Source organism: Gallinula chloropus (genome assembly GCF_964237585.1).
Source record: "Gallinula chloropus genome assembly, chromosome: 2".
Taxonomy (NCBI): Eukaryota; Metazoa; Chordata; class Aves; order Gruiformes; family Rallidae; genus Gallinula; species Gallinula chloropus.
In genome coordinates, this window is record NC_140086.1 from 71,758,039 (window position 1) to 71,782,017 (window position 23,979).

General features: G+C 39.3%; 1 protein-coding gene across 3 annotated transcripts in view; it reads right to left on the bottom strand.

Moving 5' to 3' along the window:
• Nucleotides 1–23,979, bottom strand: part of FHOD3 (formin homology 2 domain containing 3) — a gene marked incomplete at both ends in the record, with an annotated part of 396,588 nt that overhangs the window by 191,018 nt on the left and 181,591 nt on the right. For all 3 annotated transcript variants that reach the window (XM_084260348.1, XM_084260347.1, XM_084260346.1), the window contains one exon: nt 8,928–9,033. In XM_084260348.1, coding sequence (XP_084116474.1) covers nt 8,928–9,033 — 106 coding nt within the window. The remainder of the gene's footprint in view (nt 1–8,927; nt 9,034–23,979) is intronic.

A 23,979-nucleotide genomic window follows, 5' to 3' on the forward strand; every position in this document is an offset into this window, starting at 1 on the left:
AGCAAACAGAAATGTTAATACCCCCATATGCTCACTAACATTACCCCTTACTGTCATCAGCCTATTAATATTGTACTGCTTTTTGTAGATGCATATGTAGGAACACAACATTTATGATGGACTAATAATTAATACTGTACTAATACATTCAAGTCCTACATCTTAGCTTTTCAATTCTCAAATTGCCTATGTTTTTTTAGTATTTTGATGTGGTAGTAATCAGAGGCTTAAAGCAGGTCACTGTCTCATGGGAATGAAAATAAGTATTTTACGATATTACAGTCCACTGCTTGGGTTTTCTGACTGCACCCATGGGAACGAGACTGGCAGAAATGCATATGCATGCACATTTACAAAAAATCCAGACAGGGCTAAGATATAACTTAAAATAACCCAAGCATAACTGGATATGGAACTTTAACTCTGAAGACATTTGAAGAATCTCATTTTTGACATGTTCTTACGCAACCTAATAATCACCTTCATGGAATAATAGTCAGCACTTTCTAATTATCGTACACATTTGATCCTAACTCCCCTCCCTCCTTCTTTAAAGTCCTTAATTTCCCCTGCTTCTCTGTCAGGGCACGACATCTGTGTGGCACCCCAGCAATCACCATCATGAATAGCTGTGGAAGCATCTAATTTTGAAACGGGAATGATCAAACACTATTTCCCAAGTGTATTTTGTTGTGGCTTATGTGCATATATTCAAGTAATTCACAGTGAAATCCTCAGCAGCCTTGTACTCTGTGCAAGTGTTCCTCTCTGTGCTGGCTTATGAATGTCTTTATTCTCCTTTAATGAATCAGGTTTTGGGCACTTTCAGGCCACAGAACTACTACAAAAAAGCAGAAATACTTTGTTATTTGTGGGAATTTACATGGTTTTCAAATCTGGCTCATGAAGTTTGAGTAGTTAAATCATATAACATCCACAATGGCTTTAAAAGCCCCTGAGACTACTTCCCAAGTACTTATTCTTTGCTTAGTAGTTAAGGATGTGCATTTTTCATGGTTCAGTTCCTCATTTTACACGGGGTCTGCATAGCCCAAGGTGTCACATTTCATGGGAATTTCACAAAGCATAAAAAAAAAAAAAAATAATACACAAAACCCAAAGATTCATTTTCCTGGAGACAGAAAGCAACCCAAAGCCTCCCAGCCTCTGTCAGCTTTAAAAACAAGGGAAATCCATAATTTTCTGGTTGTGTTATTGCTGAATTCCATGTAGACCATGAGAACCCTATATCCTCCTCACGAGCAGTCCCAACATGAAAAGCCATTTCATGTAATGCATGGAGCAAGGAACAGCTCCGTTTATTTGTAGATGTGTAAATTACTATAGGGTGGTTAAACTTTTGAACTCAAATTTGCGTCGGTGCCAATTCCCATCTCAGACTGTGAGGACTTACTTGTACTATACGCTGTGTGTGAGGACCATATGGCTTTGCTTCCAGATGGATCATGGATCAGAATCACACCCAGGGAGGGAAGAGGAGGAGGAGGAAGAGGAGGAAGAGGGAGATGGCAGGGTTTGCTCCACAAAGTAAGGAAATGTTTAAGGTTGTGTTAGTAGGGAGCTCAGTGTAATTCATACATAGAACAAGTCTAACAAACAAGGGTTTAAAATATGCAGATGAGAAATAATGAAAGGAAACACCAAGTGCATACAGAGAACAGCAAAGAGGATGTCTTCCCTCTTCTCAAACTGCACAGTTTCCAGGGTCAAGCTCTCCCACTACCCTTCTACAAGGAAACAAATGCATTTAGTCTTTAAAAGATACTTGCAGAAGTGAAAGAGGATTCAGCTGCAGAGCCAAGGAAGTTCAGTGTTTATATTACTAACCATGGAGATCATATAGTGTGCAGTCTTTTCTGGTACATTGGAGGGCATTGTAATCTCATCATTTCTCATTACAGGTTTCATGAACCAGAATGCCAAATCCATTTGTATTTTTCTATGCTGTGTCTTTTCAAGGCACAAAGAAGCACATCTTGAGGTTTCTGCACATATGCAGCAGGTAGAGGTACTGAACCATCAGGTATAGGTCTGATTTTTCTGGGACTGTCAACCTTTGATACAAAGTACAACAAATGGCTACTACAATGCTCCCTCACAGAAAGCTGGCAGATTAGTTGATTTAACAAACTTGTTTTCATTTTAAAGTACAGGCTCTTATTACAGCTCTTTTGAGATCAACTGAGAAGCTTACATAGTTTCAAAGGACTGCACATAAGAAGTTAGAATCATACAATCATAGAATATCTTGAGTTGAAAGGGACCCATAAGGATCATCCAGTCCAACTCCTGGCTCCACACCAGGCCAGCCAAGTCAGAGCATGGGACTGAGCGCACCATCCAGATGCTTCTTGAACTCAGCCAAGCTCAGTACTGTTACCCCTTCCCTGGGGGAGCCTGTTCCAGTGCCCAACCACCCTGTCAGTAAAGAACCTCTTCTCAATATCCAAACTGAACTTCCAGTGCCTCAGCTTCATTCTGTTCCCTTGGGTTCTATCGCTGGTCCCCAAAGAGAGGAGATCAGCACCTGCCCCTTTGCTCCCTCTCGTCAGGAAGCCATAGATCATGATGAGGTCTCCCCTCAGCCTCCTCTTCTCCAGGCTGAAAAAACTAAGGAACTTTAGCCATTTCTTGTAAGTCTTCCCCTCCAGACCCTTCACCATGCTTGTTGCCCTCCTCTGGATGCTCTTCAATAACTTTATGTCCCTCTTGTACTGCTGTCTGGTCCAGGTTAACTTGAATACGTAGAGATATGTGCAAGAACTTCACAGCCACATACAGAAGGTTAAGACAAGAAAGTCAGGAAAGTTTTCATATTTCCCTTCAGGAAAGAAATGCAAAGGTAAGCCTAATCATGCGCTGTCTGTTCCTATTGGGCCTGGGATACTTTTCTACAGCTGGAAAACTTTAAACAGTTCTCTAGTTCACACTGAAACAGAAATAATGCAAAGGTATGCACGAGACATCGTATTACCTCAATTTCACTACTAAAGTTACATTATTACCATCTGTTTTACTGCTGGGGTACCAACTCAGCAAGACACATCTATTTAGGATAGACATAGCCTCTCACAGACCTTATTTCTAGTCTTTTCACGTTTACACAAACCCTGATGATGATACGATGCTTCACATAGAAGAACACGCTTCCCCACGCTAAACGCTTTGCTTAATCTTTAATGCAAAAGGCCAAAGCCACATAATCTAACTGGGTGAAGGGGGAAAATTCAAGAGCACTAGAAGCGTTTGAGTCCTTTTAATAACGAGGGGTCTTTATGCTAAAACCAGCCGGCCGATTCCTGGAAACGGATCGTCCCGTGACAGAGAGCACACTTACCGACCTGAAGCATTCCCAGTAGCAGTTGGCTCAGTGCGGAAATGCCACCAGCTCGCTGATAACTTCATGTCTGGCTCTCAGAACGAGAGGGAGGGTTATCAGCAGCAGCTTCTACGGCTTGCTTGCAAAACCTCAACCTCACCTTTGACTTCCTCTAGCTCCTTGACATCTTTGCGCACACAGCGTGCTGGTGACAGACAATAACCAGATGGTCTCTTACCATGCAGAACTGAGTTGTTTCAGGAATTTAATCTGATTTCCCAGAATATGCAGCACAGCCCTTCATTCTAAAGTTGGCGTGCAGGTGGGATCGCGTGCCTTTGGCTTTATAAATAGGCCTAACTGTTGTTGGCTGTAATACTCATCTGCGACTGAGCCATTTGCCTGATGCTTTAGAAAACCGAACCCCCTACCCTGGGCATTCATCAGCAATTCCAACCAACTCCAGTGGCTCCTGTGCATGTTCGACCATCCTGTCAAATAGCTCAGCATCTCCTAATCCCAACAGCAAAACCTCTTTCTGCTTTACAGTCACCAGCTCTTTCAGCAACTTCCTCTCACTTTTTGTTGTCACACATATCACCACATGAATAGGGAGTATGTTGGATCCCTCACCCAGGACCATCTGCTGTACTTGCTCCATCATCTCTAGAGATGCTGTCTGAAGTGCAGTGGACCTGTGATAGGAAAGATAAAACCGGTTCTACTGCAGCCTAGTTTTCCTGTCCAGATTACTGAGTGAAGTACAGACTACCAAAGTTTTGTATATCTTTAGATTACAATAACGGGTTTTGGTTTTGGGAGAGGGGGTAACAAAGCAGAAATATTTCCTCAAATCATAACTCTTAGCACTTGTTTTCCTATATTTCTTCCTCTTAGAATAATGCAACAACCAACAAACACCACAAAGCAAAAAACTATGAACACAAAACAAAACCTGGCTCTCATCTAGACTTTAAAACCCAGGTTCTTATTCCCCATAAAAGAACACAGTTCTCATTAAATCAGAGACCTGCATCCAATGGTAGAAGTTGATTCAAACCTGGTCTAGTATAAGCACAGGCCGATGGTCTCATTTTTTCTCAGCCATAGTTCTTTGACATTTCGCACTTTAGCACAGTCAAGGCCTCTTCCTGCTTGGACTGGACACCTAGCTTTTGCTTTCAAACCACAAGAACTAACTCTAGCTTTCATCTAATTATGGACATCACTAAATACTGATTTGAATCCAGAAGCGGCCAGTTAGGATCCAAGTACACAAAGATGCTCTGCAAAAAAACAGGCTGCATGACCTTTTGACGAACTCCTCATTCGATTTGAGGGACGGATGAGGGAGGATCCCACCAGGCAGAAATTATTACATCGTGGTGACAGAAAACTGACCCCTGAGCCTCCTTAACTCACTTCTTGAGTATATTTTTAAAATAATTAAGCCTTCGTTGATGCAAGCTGCTTTTCCTTCTCACCTTCCCAATAGTGCTAGCTAAATTAGCAGAAAACGGGAAGACTGTCACAATCCTAGTAATTATTTAATTAGCTTGTGTTCAGCCATGGTGTTCATGTGTTGCTTTCTCATTCTGTGCAAAGAACAGAAGATTTCAAAATGACATCCAAAGCATATTCAAAATTACAATAAGACTTCTATTAAATTCTCATTTTCATGTTTTAAACATTTCCATTTATTTTTTAACATTTAGGCAACACCTACCATACTGCAATCTCGTAACCTGGACAGAAGCTTTTATCTTTTGACAGTGCTATGAGGGAAATTCATCGTTCTTATGGATAATTGTCATGAAAGGGGAAAAAAGGAAGTGAAAGAAAAAAACCAAAGAAGTAAGCCTATTTCTGTGGGGGAAAAAATCCCTCAAAACTGAGACTTTCTTTACATGTCCATAATAAGTAAAAGCAATGTAAAGGTGAAGAAGTAATGAATATGGAGGAAAAAAAAGCCTCTCCACAGACTACCTCTTGAGAGAAGCCCAGGCTACTGTTGGCTTAGGGCCTATAGACTATACTGTGACAAAAGGGAGCACACTTTGGGGAAGGTACTGTCAAACAACCCCAGTTTAGGGGACATGTACAGAAATAAATAGTCACTCCTTAGCACTTAACAATAAACTCAGTTTCTCAGTGCTGTATGTAAAAGCCACACTTACCTTCCCTTCACTTTAAAGTAAGTAAAACATTACAGTGTAGCAATTTGGACCTTTAGAGAAAGGAAAGCTATATCCTCAAGAAATAAATTGTACCAGGGAACTCACTGAACCACCTACAACCCTCATTGGTATGTATACATGTATATCCAATGTATTCTCCCTCCTAGGTCCAACACTATTTCTTGAAGAGGGCAGACAAGTTCACAGGAAGGATTGGGTCAAGAAGCAGAGGCAGTGGAGGCAATGCCAAGCCTGTCACTGCCATTTTCTGTCAGAAGCCCTGCAAGCTGGGTTAGGGTCACAAGAGGAAAACAGTGAATTACAGCAAAGGTGCTGGAGAAATGTAGCCAGAATATGGAAATAAGGAGAAATCACAACCCTCTCTGATTCAGGTTAAATGCAGAGAACATGGGAGGATACCTTTCACCCAAAAGGATCTGCGGGACATGAATGCCACAGCAACAAGGCACAACTCTAGACAAAGATGACTTCTTTTTTTCTTAGTGTCCGTAACACCAATTTAAAAGCTTATGGGGTCACCTCACTAGTAACTGTTGTGTATCTTCAGCAAAATTTATTAACCTATTCACCAAGTTTACTAAAATGCAGTGCTGCAGTAATACACCACTGTCACCAAAAAAATCCAGCCAATTGCTATAGTTGTCTAAAACCAATATACCAGAAAAACACTCTTATATGAGGTATTTAATGTTTCTTTTCAGCACCCTCTTGAACGCACTTACGTAAGACTGTCTACACTCCTCCAAACCTATCTTGATGTCATTGCACATTCAGACCTACTCAGAAAGTACATGCTGGCTCCTGGAGCTGCAAACCAGTTGAAATAATTTTGGAGTTGTAACATGCTTTGATCGTCCTTAAAGACAGTCAAGACAAATTTTATTTCTGAAATAAAACCTACATCACACAGGAAAATCATATTATTGTAAAAAATACTAGGATTCACTGCACAGAGAAAAACTTCAGCTTCCCACACGAGCAAAACAGGCATTAAAAAGAGACCTGATTTCAGAAGGCACCAATCCTGAAATGCACCTTCTTAAAATAAAGCTTTTAGCTCTATGGGTTACATCCATATGGTGAGTTTTTGGTGGTGGTTGTGGTTTGTTTAATTTATATTGTGTTGTGAACACCTGTTAATAACAACATGAAGAGTTTGCAGTTTCCTTGTTGTGATGCCATGGACATTGGTACTAAGCTCTGTTTTATCATTTGCTGAATCCAGTGGAACATCTCTAACTCCAGCCAATGGACACCAAACTCTAAAACACAGCACAACTAGAGAAGCCAGGCCACGAAGATACCACTGTGATGTCCCTGAATTCTGGATGCTTTAGGGTACACCCTTGTAACAAAAAAACCCAATCAATGTGGAACAAAGTTTGAATTCTTCTCAATCCATTACCTGGATGAAGTCAAATAAATGAGTTCTCAGTAAGATGACAGCATGAGCAATAGTGTGATGAGATCACTCAGATGTCACTGACTTCTTAGGTATCAGCAGATCATTCTGTCACTTCTGAGGCTCGTGCCCCGGACCTTATCTGACACTGGAGTAGAAGAGCTGCAGGGTTATCCAGCATTTGGATTATGATGCCACTTGGATACTTGGGTAGTGTAAACACCTATAAGGCTTCCTCATTCAGAATTTTCAATATTTGGCTACAAAACCCAGCTGGAGGGCAAAGACATCATCCAGCCACGCTACATGAATGCCAAACTGATAAAGAGTAAATATGTTGAAGGCCAGATGTCCTATACAGCGCCTCTGTTTTGCTTCCAGTCAGAATTGTCTGAGAGCAGCCATGTCCAGTTTCTTCCCAGAAAATTTTTATTTCAGTTGTAAATAAAATTTCTTTCACATGTGTCTGTGTCCTTGTCTAGATTTCTTGTGGTTAGCAGCCTACTCGTGCATTTATCTCACTGTGCAACGAGTGACTAGAACACGATTTGTGGTACTGGTTTGGTTTCTCATACAAACCCAAAAGCTGGTATTTGCACAGTCTAATCTTCAAGCTCTTCACATGAAACCACACTTACTGTTTGCATCCTTGCTTTCAGTAACAGCTTTTCTGGTTCTTACAAACCCCTCCTCCTTACTTTTGCATTTGTTTTACCCCTCAATTTGCAGTTTGAGATTTGGCAGCTAAATACAACAAAGTGACATTTTTAAAGACAGATAAATACGTCAGTCTAAGAATATTCAAATGAGAATCCACCACAACTATGCATTCATTAGCACTCTCTATTTACTATGAGATCATCCAGCAGCAAAGATCCCTTGGTGTGACTATTCTAACCTCATTCATAACATCCCTTGAAATACTGAAGGAACTCTCCCAATCTGCAGCTCGGGTTTCCTGGTTAGATGAAAATCACACACATCAATTTGGGACACAATACAGTAAATTGGCTTTCTAATCCAGTAACACACCCTTTCTGCATCACTCTCCAAACCCTACCTTTGGCAGTTATCTTTTAAATGCAAAGAACAGAATGTAAACCTCTTGTTACCTGTTTATCTTCAAAATATCAGCTAAAGACTGCTTCCAGCCAACTGACCTTAGTAACAGAATAACAAGGTTGGAAGAGACCTTTGAAGATCATCGAGTCCAACCATTCCCATCCTAAGCTAAACCATATCCCTAAGTAACTCATCTACCCTTTTTTTGAACACATCCAGGGAAGGTGACTCAACCACCTCCCTGGGCAGCCTGTTCCAGGCCCTGACAACTCTTTCAGTAAAAATTTTCTTTCTAATATCCAAACTAAACCTGCCCTGGCACAGCTTCATGCCATTTCCTCTTGTCCTATCTCCTGTCACCTGGCTGAAGAGACTATTGCCCACCTCTTTACAACCTCCCTTCAGGTAGATGTAGGTGGTGATAAGGTCTCCCCTCATCCTCTTCTCCAGGCTGAACATCCCCAGCTCCCTCAGCTGTTCCTCATATGATTTGCCCTCCAGCCCCTTCACCAGCCTGGTTGCCCTTCTCTGCACTGTACAGGGGCACAATTACCTCCCTAGATATGACTGTCTCGCTCTATTCCACATCTATTAATCCCACTGCAAGAAGTTATTTTGCTCTGTGCCCTTTGTTATTTACAATTATCTGGGGAAAGCTTCAGATTCCATTTCATTTCTTAGAATTATAGATTTTTAAATATAATCTACAAGAAAAGTTGGATAACTGAGAGACTATCAATATTTGAATCCACCCTGCTCAGTGGTGAGCGCTGCCCCCCCCACCCCCCCACAATTTTCCTGCATAGAGTGCAAGAATTGTGAACCAAACTGAGAACATGTTCCAAGACAGTTAACATGGCAAATTGCAGCAGACCTGTGAGAGCTTCAGAACAATAACAACAAGTTTTGGATGCATTTCTTTTACCTCTCAGGATGTAGTTCTGGTAATTCTGGTCGGCCTCTGCTCCCACTTTGATTAAGCAAGTCAGACCTTCAGCGATGACAAACTCATGAACCAAGTCCTTGTCATCCTGCCACAAAACAAAGGAAAAGCTGTGTGAGAATTTTGAAAGTCAAAGAAACAGAATATATCATAATGTAAAACCACCTGCATGCTTGCAATATTGACTTTATGCTGCAGATGATGCAAGCAAGTTGATACGAAAGTTGTTACATAAAAGACCAGAAGCAAAATTCTGAATTTTACAAGCAGAATTAAATACATTGATGCCAAGCAAGAAATTAAAAGTTTGTACCTTTATCAGCTACAGAAGACTAATATCCATAAAACATGATGTTTGATTATTTTCATTAAGCAGCTGTGGACATTCGACCTGATATTAAAATCCCCTATCACATAAAAAGACATCCTTAAAGCCTCAGTGTTAGTGTCAACAGAAGGCCATCTATATGCCTCAGCACAATTGCAGTTTTAGTATTTCAAATGCATAGCACAAAACTTCCAAAATTGGTGTTTATTGTATATGTACTATTATATATTAATTATCTTAATGTAATATAAATTCACTGTATTTAGAACGGAAAGGAATAGCGCTGAATCTAAGAACCCTTGTAGATAATATTCCCACATTAGGACGGAAAACACAACACATACAAGAGAAAATACTCTCTTGTATTTCATGGGAGTTGAACTTGTTAGAGAGACTCATTTTAATTTTTTTTTTAACCATCAGTCCTTTACTCAGTGAAGCAGAATGAGATCATATCACATACCAGGGAGAGGAGGGCTTTGCTGGGCACTACCTGCATATTACTACACTAACGGTCATGTAGACTAACAAAAGGCTACTAAAAACTTGATTAAACAGCAGTTAATGAATTAGCCATATAAATTAGGGCCAAAGCAAGTTTAAAGTGTAAATGGAAGGCATCATAGTTTTGGAGTCACTTCTTTTGATTATCTTTAAGATGTTTTAATACTCAACAGATAGATACAAATTTCAGCTTTACAATAACACAGCCCTAAGAATACAAGATCCAGATAGTAGATAGGTTTGGGTTTTTTTAGTTTAATTTCTGAATTTACAACATGTACTTAGAAAACTGCCAAAGGAAATAAAATAATTAAGTCCCTTTTAATGTGACAATTCACTTATTGCAAAGTTTTTTCAGCCTGACAGATTCTTATGAATTTCCTTCTTTCACCAGCCTTAGTTCTTAAAGGTTAACCAAAGAGGATTTTTGAAATTATGAGGTGATTTACCAATTTGTGAGAAATTTAGAAAGTATGAAAAAAACCCTGTTTAATATTTCAGGAGAAGGTCACATTTATTAAAAATTTAAATATACGTTTTGCAGTCACAAGTTGGTCACATGGTAAAAGTGATTTATCCTTCAAAAGTACAGAAAGAGGAATCATTCCACAAATTTTTGCAAAACTACATCATAAAACCCCAAAATATGTAAGATGACATCCACCATTGGTCACGCTTGAGCCAAAAAACATATTTATTTCTTAGTATCAAGGTTTTGTTTTATGAGGTTGTTATTTCTTTCTTTAGATAGATAAAAGCCTTGATAATGCTTTCAGAAGTGCCTGGAAGTTTACAAACTTCCCTGTCAGACCAGGGCGCTACAGATGCAAGTACCCAATTTTATGAAGATGACAAATTTCCTTTATGCAGTTGCCATGCTCAAAACCAATGGAATTGTGAACACCTAGAAAAGTAGTACCCAGACAATCCACCTGTTAATACAGATGGCACTAATTGCATCCTGCTTTCCTCTGCTGTACATAATGGTGTTTTAGAATCATAGAATCTTCAAGGTTGGAAACAACCACTTAGATCATCAAGTACAACCATCTGTCCAATACCACCATGTCAACTAAATGTTGTTATGGAGGTTGACAAGTCAACTGAAAGTTCACATAGAGGTGCATGCAACACTCCCCCTTCACTGCAGCCCACCAGGGAAGGCTCTTTGCCATTCCAGAAGAGAACTGAAGAATTAGTACAGCTGTTTACACAGAGCAGCTAAGGACCTTTTTACAGTAGAGGACCTTTGGCTGGCACAGAGGCTGCTGTACCTTTTGCCAAACCATCAACCTCCCCACAGAGGTCTGGGAAGGGGCACAGTCAGCCAGGACCTCCACCTCTTTCATCCCAAGCAGTGGCCTTTGGCAAAGCCTTTCCCAGATGACATTGCTGAGAAGACCAATTGCTTACTTCTCAAGTTAATTTGTGCAGCAATCGATGCCAACATTTTAAGACTTCTAGAACAAGATTTTACAACTGGAGTCCTGGAAAAATAAGAGGTCACAAGATAAAAATATCTCTCATGATCAAAGTCATGTCTTAGCTTCATTCCCCACATTTGTAGGTGCTTGATTTAAAAATCAAGCACCTACAAATCAATACATTAATAAATATGCATGTGTGGAATAAACAGATCCAAACCACACTGGATAGCAAGCAGCACACAAGCTCACCTTGTGTGATGGAGAGTGACCTCCAACAGAGGTGGGAGGCAGAACCATAGCGAGGGACCCCAGAGGAGTCTCCTCCCTGGCCACCCCTTGAAGACAGGTAACTGCTCCCTCCCATACATCCTTTTGTATGTGGTGTTTTTAACTCAACGAAACTTGAGTAATCTCTTGTTTTTCAAGAATTTTGCATCTTGTTTCTTCTAAAACTCAAGAGAGAGGAACTTTCTTGAACAAATCCCTGGAATTTGTCAGCTAAGCTTAAATCAGAGTGTATTTAGGGTTCAGGTACTCTAATGCTACACACCACTCTAATTCCCAAGGAGTCTGCACACCTAGAAAGTACGTTACACTGTATGCCAAAGTTAACACTTAAAAATTCCTTGCTAGTAAATAGGAAAGGTGTCAAATTTTCCCTACCCAGAGTGGGCAGTGGTAGAAGCATGAACATGGACAGAAAGGACAGAAGTATGTAGAATTTAGAAAAACTAACCAAATTGGTTACTCAGTTACTGCAGAATCAAGAGAGCTGTGGGGAAAGCATCCCCCTAAATAGGCTTTTTTTACAAATCCAGTGAGAAATAGATGTGTATTTTATTGGACAGCACCACTGTCTAATTTAAGAGAAAGAAAATACATAGTAATATAAAATACTGACTAAAATAGCAGCAATTATTTTTTTCAGATGGTAATGGTATCCTAGCTGAGAGCACACTTCCTTGTTCTTTAAATACCTTTTGTTGATACTTGAGGAGACAGGTTTTGCATCAAGCGTGTTTGTGACATCCTGGAGTTGAGAAAGAAAAGAATCTATTCCGGATTGACTCACGGTCAAGTAAGCAAAAGTGTAAAAACAGGAAAAGGGGGAATAACTCTGGTCTGTAGATTCTGACTTTTGTCAGACCTATCACACCTGTTTGGGAAAAATAAAAGGTATCTGGATGATTAAAAAAAAATGTCTCTATGCTAGAGAAGTTAACAGTAGTTAGCTTCAGAGAACTTTAGGTCAAACTCAAAAAACAAAAGTAAGTTTTTAAAAACTGTAATGCACATTATAACTTTAAGACATGAGTGCATATTAGAGTGTCACCTGGGGAGCGTTCAGCAATTATTCCCAGATACCTAATGCTAAAGATCTGCTTTCTGTTGATATTTTTTTATTTATTTTTTTAAAAAACAAGGATACTTCCAAAGCAAATTTTGAGATCTGCCTTCTGGAACTTTTTAGAAGCAGCCAAAGGAGTAAAACACTACAGCACAGAGTCATCCTTGACTGAAAGGAGATATATTGCAGGGAAACAGCAGAGGAAATGAAGGGGACAAGGGACTCTAATCAGACTGCTTATGGAAAGCACTGAATAAACAAATCAAACCTGATTTAAAAAAGGCTTTTAAGGTACTTCTCCTTTCCTAAATAAAAGGAAAAAAGATGGTGTAATGAAGCAGAATACAAACACATCATGCTCTAGACATAAATCTGAACTCAGTACATTATCTATCCCATCATCTATATATGATGAGAGGAAAGAAGCAAACATCTGGAATGTGCAAAGAAAGATGAAAGGCATCTGAGCCCATACGTTCTACATTGAAAGGAGAATGTTTACATCAATTTTGCTCTAGGATAATCTTTTCGGACCCATTAACTCACTGACTTGCCAAGTTAGGTGACCTCAGGAGTAAAGGCTACTCTCTAGCAGTGGTACAAGTTTCAGGTTTCCAGGAAAAGAGCATTCATTGTACGGAATATATGGTGTGTGTGACAAGGATGTGTAGAAGTAGCTGCCGCGTGTGTGTGATAACAGTTAAAAGGAGGCAGGGAAAGGTTGTCATTTGCTGTGGAAATGGACTCCTCCGCTAATAACGCAAAGATTTATGACCACTTAATCAGCAGGCATTAAAGCACTGATGAGAAAAGCAGCAAAACACAGGCAAAGTTCTCTCAGCTTCCTGCTAAGCTCCTGCAACCGGGGAGATTGTGCAGTGACACAAAGGCTGGCTACTTAAAGCCTATTTGAAAAGACATTGGTGGCCTCATCAGATAACTGTATTTTACAGGTTCATCCACAGACTTAGAACAGATTGTATCTCCTTTCTTCAGGCATCTCAGAGAGAAGAAAAAATGATAGTGCATGTTGCTTTGTTACGGAGCTGTATTTTTGTCCAATCTATAATGAAAAATGCAGTAACTATATTCACTGGAGAGTTTAAAGCTTGCTTATGGGGGTGAAAAAATGCACAAATAGTACTTTCACCTGCATCACTAGCGTAGTTAGTACAAAATCCCCACAAACCCTGTGATCAAGCAGTCTGCATGGTATGCTCACATGCCCCTACCATTTGATATACTCTATAATAGTTTTGCCAGGTCTTATCTGAAGGTGGAGACTGAAGACCTTTTTTTCAAGGAACGGCACTTTCCAAGAGAGCATCTTTTCTGACGTGCAGCTTCCACGTGCAAAGATTAATTGTTTACATACTGTTGCAGATAAATCTTTCTGAAGCCTGCTATTTCTGTGGGCCATATGTTTGAAAAGTTTTACCCAAAGCATAATTATTTTTCTGTCACAAGAAAGTTGCTTGACTTCTTAATAAGAATCAAGGTTTTGGAACACAGTTTCTCAAGGGCAAGGTGGGTGGGGTTTTTTTGTTTGGTTGGTTGGGGTTTTTTTTTTAACTAAAAAGACCTGGTGAAAACTCTAGTCCAAGTACTTGGGGAAACTGGATTAGTAACTGAATATTCACGTTTGGATATGCACATACATATTTCTCTCTTACATGGCTAACAGCTGCATGGAGTACTGTCTTTCCAAGAAATCACAACAAGATGTTTGTCTATGAGATTTCCACCACGGAGAATCTCATTTTTATGTTTTTTTCCCTTTCCTTTCATAAAACATCCCATTGTTTCTGGTTGCTTAAGCTTTCCCATATTTAATTCTATGCTGTATAATCCTCCCCTTTTTCTGTTACAAAGTTAAGCATTGCACGTCTTACAATGTTCATTTCTTTAAATAAGGAACTGGGGTAGGGGTGTTCCCCAGCCTGTGCTCTCCACACAACACATTACTGACCAAGCCAGCAATCATATACCATACTGACCAAACTTTCCAAACTTCAAAAGTTGCAATAAAACAGCCCAGAAGTGAAAGCAGCACGGGCAGCTGGGTACCATGCATAGGCATGAGAATCACCTTGCTAAACTTTTTGCCTAGGGACCTACAGGAGGGGACTGTGCTCACACCGAGCTCCAGCAGTCGACATGTTTCACCCTCTGTTTGAGGAAAAGCTTCCCTCCCTGCCCTGTCACTCCACAACATGACTATCAAGAGATATTTAAGCTCTGATTCTCAGGCCAGCTCGGATTTCGTCTGTAGACCAAAACCTGTAAATTCACAAAGATATAATGCATTCACATTTGGACTTTGTGATAACTCAAACACAAGATGAACACTGCCAATCCACCATGCAACGCAGCACAAGAGGAGAAACTTAAACTCTACTGGATTCAGAGGAGAAGCATCATCCTCCACTCCCTGAAATCTTGTGAGACAAGATGCTGGCAGCATACCAATGGAGAGTCCTACAGGCAGGAAGGGCATAGCTCACTCAGATACTGCCTGGCTCCAGAAATAAGTTTGCTACTTTTAGAAAGGGGGAGCTAGGGAAATATGTGTTCATTGCTAGGTTTATCTATCGAACAGGATTCTGGGAAAGTGCACTGTCCCCACTCTAATACATCAGCTGGAGGTCTCCTTGGAAACCCCTCTTCCTCAGATTCCCCTGCCAGGGTTATACACAGCACAGCAAGGAGGCAAAACTGAAACAGAAAACCCAGATGAGTATGTGAAAAAAAAATAAAATAACAAGGAAAAACGCATGGAACACTAAAATGTCAGTGCACTTGCATGAAGTCCCACACACACTTACAAATGATGGCCACAGTTTTCAGAACTGAGAAGATACTTTTTCACCCTTTTTTTTTCTTCTTTTAAAATCTCCTGCAAAGTCAAGATAGGATCACAAAGTTCAGCTGGTTTTAGGAGGATTAAGGTTTAGGGATTAGGCTTCATTCATTTGGGGATGTAAATTAGCAGCAGAGGGAGAGGAGCTGACTGGTGAGGAAAGGGAGGAAGGAGGAGGCGGGTCAAAGAGCAAACCATGCACGACTGCAGGCTTTTGCTGGCATAAATCTCAAATGACAATACATCTGGTCCTCCACCACAAGAAAGTAAAATGCAGGACTAATGCCCAATGTACCTGAAAAGCCTCCTCTGTTCCTAAGCGAATAAAGGCAGAATGATAAAATCTGGGTTTCTGTTAGCAATAGCATCAATGATGGGTAGGTCCTTACAGCACCCTTCCCACTCCTAATAGCACAAGGAGAACAGAAATCTACTATCTTTCCTAAGTAACCCTCTGTCTCTGGCAAAGCTTCATGCACACAAAAAACCTCCAAAACAACCCCACAGCTTGCTCCTAACCTGAATGCCCTGGGCAGCACTAGCAGTGTGGCAGCGCAGGGTTACAACCAAAATATACTCCTGTCACCCCAGAGTCTTCATGTCCACAGGCTTCCCATATAATTTCAAATGCCTGTACGATGCTCTGCCCCAGCAGCAATGAAAAATTATCAGCCAGTTCCTCTCAGCCCTCCTTTTCAGCTGGCTAGCTCTGCCACCCCAGGGTCTACATTACAAATATACCACAACACAGTCTCCATGAGAATATTTTTAACTATTGCTACCTGCCTTCAGCATGCATGACATCTGCTAAAGTTACCAGCAAAATAATTACTCCCACTGACAAGACTACAATGATGTAGTAATAAAAGAGCTATGCTGTGCTCTATTAGAAACAGAAATCCCACACCATTTCTGGGGTCCAGCTATTTTACTGGCTGAGCAACAGGTTGCGTTTTATACATCAAGATTGGCTCACAATGTTTGCAGTTAGAAAAGCTCATTTTGGCTTGAAAACTGAGTAAACATAGTCAGGAAGTGATTGAAGGAGCATGGACCGCCAAGATATAATTTATAGTTATTTTCCCACACTTTAAACTATAGTTCTGTTCTTTGGACTCCAAAATTATTGATATGATTAAAATATTAGATTGCCAATCCAGAAGTACCTGATACGATCTAATTCAATTGTCACTGTTTATTTCAGGCCATTTAAAAAGCCAAATCATTTATTGCAAACAAATCTGGAAAGAAATCATTCCAAAGACATACACACACGCACATATATATATATATACACACACACACACACATAAACTTAACTCCTATGAAACCCTTAGGACTGTACTGCCATTTCAACCTAAACTATTTAAGCAGCTACGAAACAATTCTTTGCATGGACCAGATGAGCCACTGGTTAAGTAGGCAAGTCTTGTATTAAACCAGAAAGTACCTGCTCTACTTTGAGTCAGGACACTACTTTTACAAGAACCAAACTGAACTCTCAGGGGTAGCAGGAGGAAAGTTTTCTGCTGTCACAGACAGTCCATCTCTCTTACAATAATATCACTCCCTGATACTTGGTAACTCAAACTACCCCACGATAAGGATGGTAGACAAGCTTGCCCACGGTCCCACCAGCACACCCAGAACAACTCCTTGAGACCAAAGGTGCTTTGGACTGCAATGCCCCAAAACTACAATCAGTTGCTACAGGTAACTGAGGCATTGGTAGAAGCATTTTAGCAGTGTAGCTTTAAGGAGGCACAAATAGCCAGTCTGTTCCTCAACAAAACCTCCTTCCCCTTACTCTCTTGATGTTTGCAAATGAACTTCAGCCACATTGCTGTACTCGCTGGCTGTGCCACAACTTTCACCTCTCTGCCCTCCAGACTTTTCCTTGCACTCTTCTCTGCTGACTCCATAGACCTATCTTGCAGATTCCCCCATCCTTTACACCACCTCTAACTCATTACACACACATCTGTGTAGAAGCATCATAATACGACGCAAAGATATCAGTACTTACACCCCGTTCCCTTTTGTCCTATTCTTGCATATATGGAAAGACACTTTACAACAGGATGCAATGGAAATTACCTTCCCCCTTTATTTTCAGTGAGGTAATATATTTAAGTTTGGCTTATAGGGTCGTTTACAATGAAAATTCACACTCAAGTATCAGTTCCATTGTACATCCTTGCCATGAGTTAGTTGCCTGAGTAGCAATCAAATGCCAGCAGTTTTTCCTGACAACCTTTTAAGCACATCTGTGCCAGCTAATGATAGCACTATGGCATTAAAGGATTTAAAAAAAAAAGTATGTCTTTCCAAGATGAAAACATTTCAAATCTAGACCACGCTATTTTTATTGTGGATTTCCACCTTGGCACCAATAGAGACATACAGAAATTCACCCAAAACTAAAGCTTTTGATTTACAGCCATTAATCCTCTGTAGTCTGCTTTCTGAAATACCTTAAATCCAGAAAATAAATTATCTGTTGTTTCTCAAGAAATTTTCATATTGTGCTAAAAATATCAGCAAAACAAATACAGCATTTGCTGGTGTTTCTTGTTAGCAAAGCAGAGGAGCCACAGCACCTATTATTTCACAGCTCTTTTACATCAGGACACATTTTAAATTGTATGCCTTTCTGTGGTTTCTTTTGAATAGCTGAAAGAATACATGGGGTCAAAATACATTTTTAATAGCTAACTTCACAAATCAAAACACATCCAGTATTTAATACCTTGAAACAAATGCAATTCTCTTACAGACAGAATTTCTTTAAGCTTGAGGATACTGGGAAGTACTCAAATCCAAAAGAGGTTCAGACATCTTTGCATTTTTTTTAAGCTGTCCAAATTTTTAAAAATATGTAAAACTTGAAACAAGACATTTGTATGAGTAACTTTTCAGTAATGCACACTTCTCAAATTCTTTCTGAAAGGTCTTAAATTCCTCAAATGGCAGGTACACAGATACCTAAAATAGCCAGTCTTAGCCACATAGCTATCCCAGTAGCTGCAGTGCATAAAAAAAAAAAATAGTTGAGGAAATAATATGTAAGAATCAGATCCTGGTTTATTAGCTTTGTTGAGATTCCTCAGAGTCAAAACAGTGTTTATTAGATGCAGTTAAGGTATGTTTACAGCATCAAATTCCATCCAAAAAATCACAAGAAAAAGTATGATAGAAGTTAGACAACAAATACTGCACACATTTATGAAGAGATTTAAATGTTGAAAACTTTCTTAGCAATCTCTTGAGTTTTCTTTTCCTTTTTTTTAAAAAAATAATCTTGACTAATGAATTTAAACTTCTTAGAATAACTGCTTTTTCTTACAGTACAACCATAAAAAAGGATAGAATTAAAACGTGAAAAATTTCAGCTCATATTTGTATTATTTTTTAAGGTCCAATACAGCATTTATTACCACCCATTTCCCATTCTTTTTTTTTTTTCCCCTCAGTGAGATGCATCTTGTTTGTACATGAATGAGGAATTGGTCCTTTAACAACTTGGGCTTCCCTCCATAAAGAGTTTTCTTTCTTTGTATACATACAACAAATTTCTTAGAAGATCAAGGAGAAAAAACAGTCTACAGTCTTTCATGATTAAGCTTTTCTGGCAGATAAGCAGTCTGTGAAAGACAAGTATTGGCATTTACACATAGGGTAGGAAGTAGAAGTTTGTACTGCTAAGACGAAAACAAAGGTATCTTCAGTGGATAGAATCATAGAATCTTTAAGGTTGAAAAAGATCTGTAAGATCCTCAAGTCCGTCAACCCAATGCCATTATGTCTTCTAAACCATCTCCTGAAGTGCCACATCTACATCTTTTTTAAAGACTTCCAGGGATGGTGACTCCACCACCTCTTTTGGCAGCCTCTTCCAAAGATTCAACAACACATTTGGTGAAGAAATTCTTCCTAATATCCAATCCAAACCTCCCCTGGTGCAACTTGATGCCATTTCCTCTTGTCCTACTGCTTGTCACTTGGGAGAAGAGACCAAAACCCACCTCACGACAACCTCCTCTGACATAGTTGTAGAGTGATAAGGTCTCCCCTCAGCCTCCTCTTCTGCAGAATAAACAAGTACCGTTCCCTCAGCCACTCCAACAGACTTACTCTCCAACCCTTTACCAACATCGTTGCCCTTCTCTGGACACACTCCAGAACTTTGTCTTTCTTGTAGCAAGTTCAGGGGAACGATCACCTCTCTACTCCTGCTGTCCCCATTATTCCTGATTCAACCAAAAAGTTGTGTGTATCAGATCCTCAAAGAATCACTCGTGTCTTAAATTGATTAAAGACAAATTAAGGGAAGGGTGCTCAGCCTGCACAGAGAAGGTGCTCCCATGCCACACTTAGGTTCTTACTTTGAGTCTTTCTTCACTTATAGAGATCAAATTATTCTGATTCTGCCTGATCTTCACCACCATCTTCTCCAATAAAGTTCTGTTTCATGGGGTTTTGCTTCTGCAGTGACTTTGGTCATTAACTTCTCTACCTTCCTATAACCTGACAGATTCCTGTATCAGATGAAGGAACTTGAAGGTAGAAAGCCATCTTCCTGTGACACTATAATACTTGCTTCTAGTGTTCTCACTGCGCTTACCCGTGAAAGTCCTCAGAGTTAACATCAAGTTCTACCACTTGAAAATGATGGTCTACCTGTTTACGTTTTACAGAGCAATAAACTAATGCACTCCATCTTTCAGGAGAGGGAACTGAAATGTACTACAATTCTTAAAGCAGGTTGAAAGACAGAACATGGAAAAGAAACTCTAATACCATTTCAGCAAGCTGAACCATTTGAAAGTAACTTTCTGCTTTTAATATGTTAATATTTCAGTTTATCAAGGCATAGAAAATTACAGGATATTTTTCTCCAGATAACTTTTTCCCCTCTGAGTGCAAGAAGCAAGCAAGCAAAAGTAAGTCACATGTCAATATCAGATTAATTTGTACAATTATTAGCCAGAAAAGCTTTGGTTGCCTCCCATTGCAACAATAAAGCATTTAACAGGAAAAGAACAAAAAAACATTCCTGCTGTCACTGTCTTTGTTTCCCACAGTCCATCTACCTGCATACAATCAAACACTACTGAAGACAACACTGAAAATGAGGAAATTTTATGCCATTGGCTCCATGGGACAGAATTTCATCCTTTGCACCTTGAGTACACCACGCTGTGGTTTTTCCCTCCCAGTTAACAGTGGAATAAAAAATTTCTTAAAATGTTGCCTAGACCAGACTCCCCCAGCAATATTCTTCATGGCAGCTGAGCAATAGATCAAACAACACTCAGGCTTGGCATTCCACACCTGAGGAAGCTAAAGTAGATGGGCTCCATACAAAACAAGGTTTCCTGTTTCAATTCAAAGATTCAGGCAGATTAGAGAATGAATAGTGCTGGTTTCCCAAGTTTCTAGACTATCCTTGTGGTGGGAGTGATTCACACTTCCCAGTCTCATTAAGAGCTGTCAGATCTCAGGCAGCAACATTGTCTAGGTATGATGAAGATGCTCTTATTTGCCAATGAAATTGAGAAACTGATTTTAACATTTAATGTGTCATATCTATTTTATTTATAAGCTCTAAACCATAATGAGGCATGGCCTTTGTAAAATGGGATTAAACAGAGAAGTAAACTGCTACACGGAACTATGGTGAATTCAATTTGGGAAGGAATTGAAGGTTTCTCTCATTTTCATGACTTCATCAAGAACCCTTCCAAGAAGGCTCTTAAAGAAGAGAGGTGGCAGCCTGCCTCAGAAGTGACGACAGCTGACCCTAAATCAAATGTCACACAGCTTCAAACCCTGAGGAGTCATCAGTCATGCTTGCAAGAGGGGAAGGAGCAGCCTCCTTCCTTGAGATCAATGAGGCAAACACAGAATACTCCTTCTGCTCTCCTAAGGATGATTGATGACTCCTTAGCAGCTCAAGTGTGTGACATTTGATTTCACTCACTGATAAGATTGTGTCTATCCAAACACCTTTTAGTTAATGTTTCCAGGGCCCCACCATAGCTGTTCTTTGTGACATTTTACACAAAGCTCAATTGTTCAATGATTAATGAATTTCTCAGCTATGGAAGAAAATTCTGTAGGAGAATTTCTAAACTGTGTTGCCTGATATTCCAATCACAACACAAAATTGGAATCTAGGCTCTTCAAGAAAAATAGTAGGAGATCTCCTGCATTTGTCTAATGACACTCAGTGGGCAAAACAGTCCTCCAAGAAAACTGGCCTCTTTCCATAACACTTCAAAATACACCCTTCAGGTCTGCTTTCCAGAAAATCTAATGCATTGATCGATTAAAAAAATTTCCAGACCTTTAAGAAGCAGATTTACACATGATTATGGATTTCAACAGACTTTAAATATGCTTTATACCTTTCTTATTTTTCATAAAGCACCATATTTGTATCCAGTTATTTCTTTCATATTTTGAAATGATGCAATCAGCATGTTTTGAAACTATGCTAGGTAATGCTTTGTAACTGCAAGACACACTTTTGTTTATAGGTTCTGAAACACACCTGCTTTCTATTACATCTAGTTGTATTAGAGGTCTTGTTAAATAAACATTTTAATATCATGGAAATTGCACAGCACTATTTACATATATTACAGCACTCACACTACATTTTTCTGCTTTTAAGATGGATATTGAATTAAATGTTTTAAGCAACTCTATTGTTGTCTCTTTTATGATATCACAGTCAGGAAAAGCAACAGTGTTTTCTGTCCCTGGTTTTATAAGTGCCATGTTCAGCTCAGCCAGATTCTGCCCCGGATGTCTTTGGGAATTTTGCTTTGCACAAAATTCACAAATCTCTGATAAGCACAAGAATTAGACAACTCAGAAGTCTGTCAGGAAATACATTCAATGGACTCCCAACAGGTTGTCAGTTACATCTGTACAGCTTTTTTCCAGTTCCTTTAAGGTCAAGTGCTTCATAAACTCCTAGTCTGACTATTACTTTCCTTACTTGGTAAGTTTCTTTGTCAAAAAGCACACTGGTAAATCAGAAGAAGAATACTGCACCACACTGGAAGAAAGGGTGATGTCTAGAAGCGTGTCTATCTTAACCCTTCAGAGTAAGTGACAGGACTGGAATGGCATTACTGTCAAAGAAAAATGCTCTGTGTAACCTTTATCATTTTGCCAAAAACAGTCCACTGGAAGAAACCAAAGAGAAATTCCAAGTTTGTACTTGCCAAATGAATCTTTCATTTAAAATTTGAAACAAAGGCGTTGCTTCTGCCAAGCACTGCTAAGCTTCGCTGAGGCCTCGCATGAAAAAACAAGAGCTCCAACTATTTGGAATTCATATTTGATGTAAAACTTGGGCTTGTTCCCACTAAATGCAAATAAGAGACTGCACGTTACCTTGAAGCTCTTTAAATTAAAAATGATACTGACACAGATCTGTGCCAAATTAACTCAGCTATGATGAAATGATTATAAAAACATGGTGTTACGAACTGTCTTGGCACTTAAAGACATGATGACATCTCCATAACACTCTGAAAATTTGTTACAATGAAAATAAAGCCTGGTTTTGAAGTCAACATTTTATTTCTAAAGCATTATACTCTTAAGGAATTTAAAATGCTAAATATAATGAGATATGAAATAAAGAAAATATTTATGTTGAAAAATACACTTTAAACCCCCCTTTTAACATAATGGTAGCTTTCTAATGCTAGCATACTTTAATGACAGAGATTAGATGATACATTAGGTATGACCTTTTGGAAAATTGTGTTTGGTTTATAATATAACCTTATAATATCATCTTGGACTTTGATAAAATATTGAAATAGTTTTTCTTTCCAAAACAGATAGAAAAATCATCTCACATTCTCTCTCATGGTTCCTTATGAGAAAAACTAAAATCATGCTTAAAAGATGCCCCTAGCAATGCTGGTGTTAAGGACAGAGAAGTTGATATGTAAACAGGACCTTACAACACACCAAGTCTAATTTTCAGTTTGAAGTGTAACACCTAAAATACTTCAGCATATGAAATGAATACTCTCCAGCTTGAGGAAGACTTCTCAAATATCATCTAATAAGAACCTGTATTTTGAGAGTATATGAAGATTTTTGAAGGGTATGTTTGTTCGATAAACTGCCACAGTTCTACCAGAAGTCATAGCAGATAATTTTCAAATTCCTTTCCATATCATGTACATTAGGAAACAGGGAAGTCAAATTCTTCAAGGAAAATTATGTTCTGAAACTGTCAGACAGGCTCCCTTAAAAACTGAATTCATATGCAGATACAGGTTTGTGTGCATCATTTTTCCCTTCCCCCTCATTAATCTTCAACCCAGTCAACTCCAATTAAATTTATTGGGATAAATATTTAAACATTTCCATGAAAACAGCTGATTATCTGGAAGACAGAGATCACACTGGTGTGTTCACTCAAAGGACTGAATTACTACTAGACTTCAAATAATCCACACGGAAAAGAACATTTATAAATACCTTAAACTGGGAAAAGTCACACTGAGAGGTATGGGAGGTGTGGGATGGGT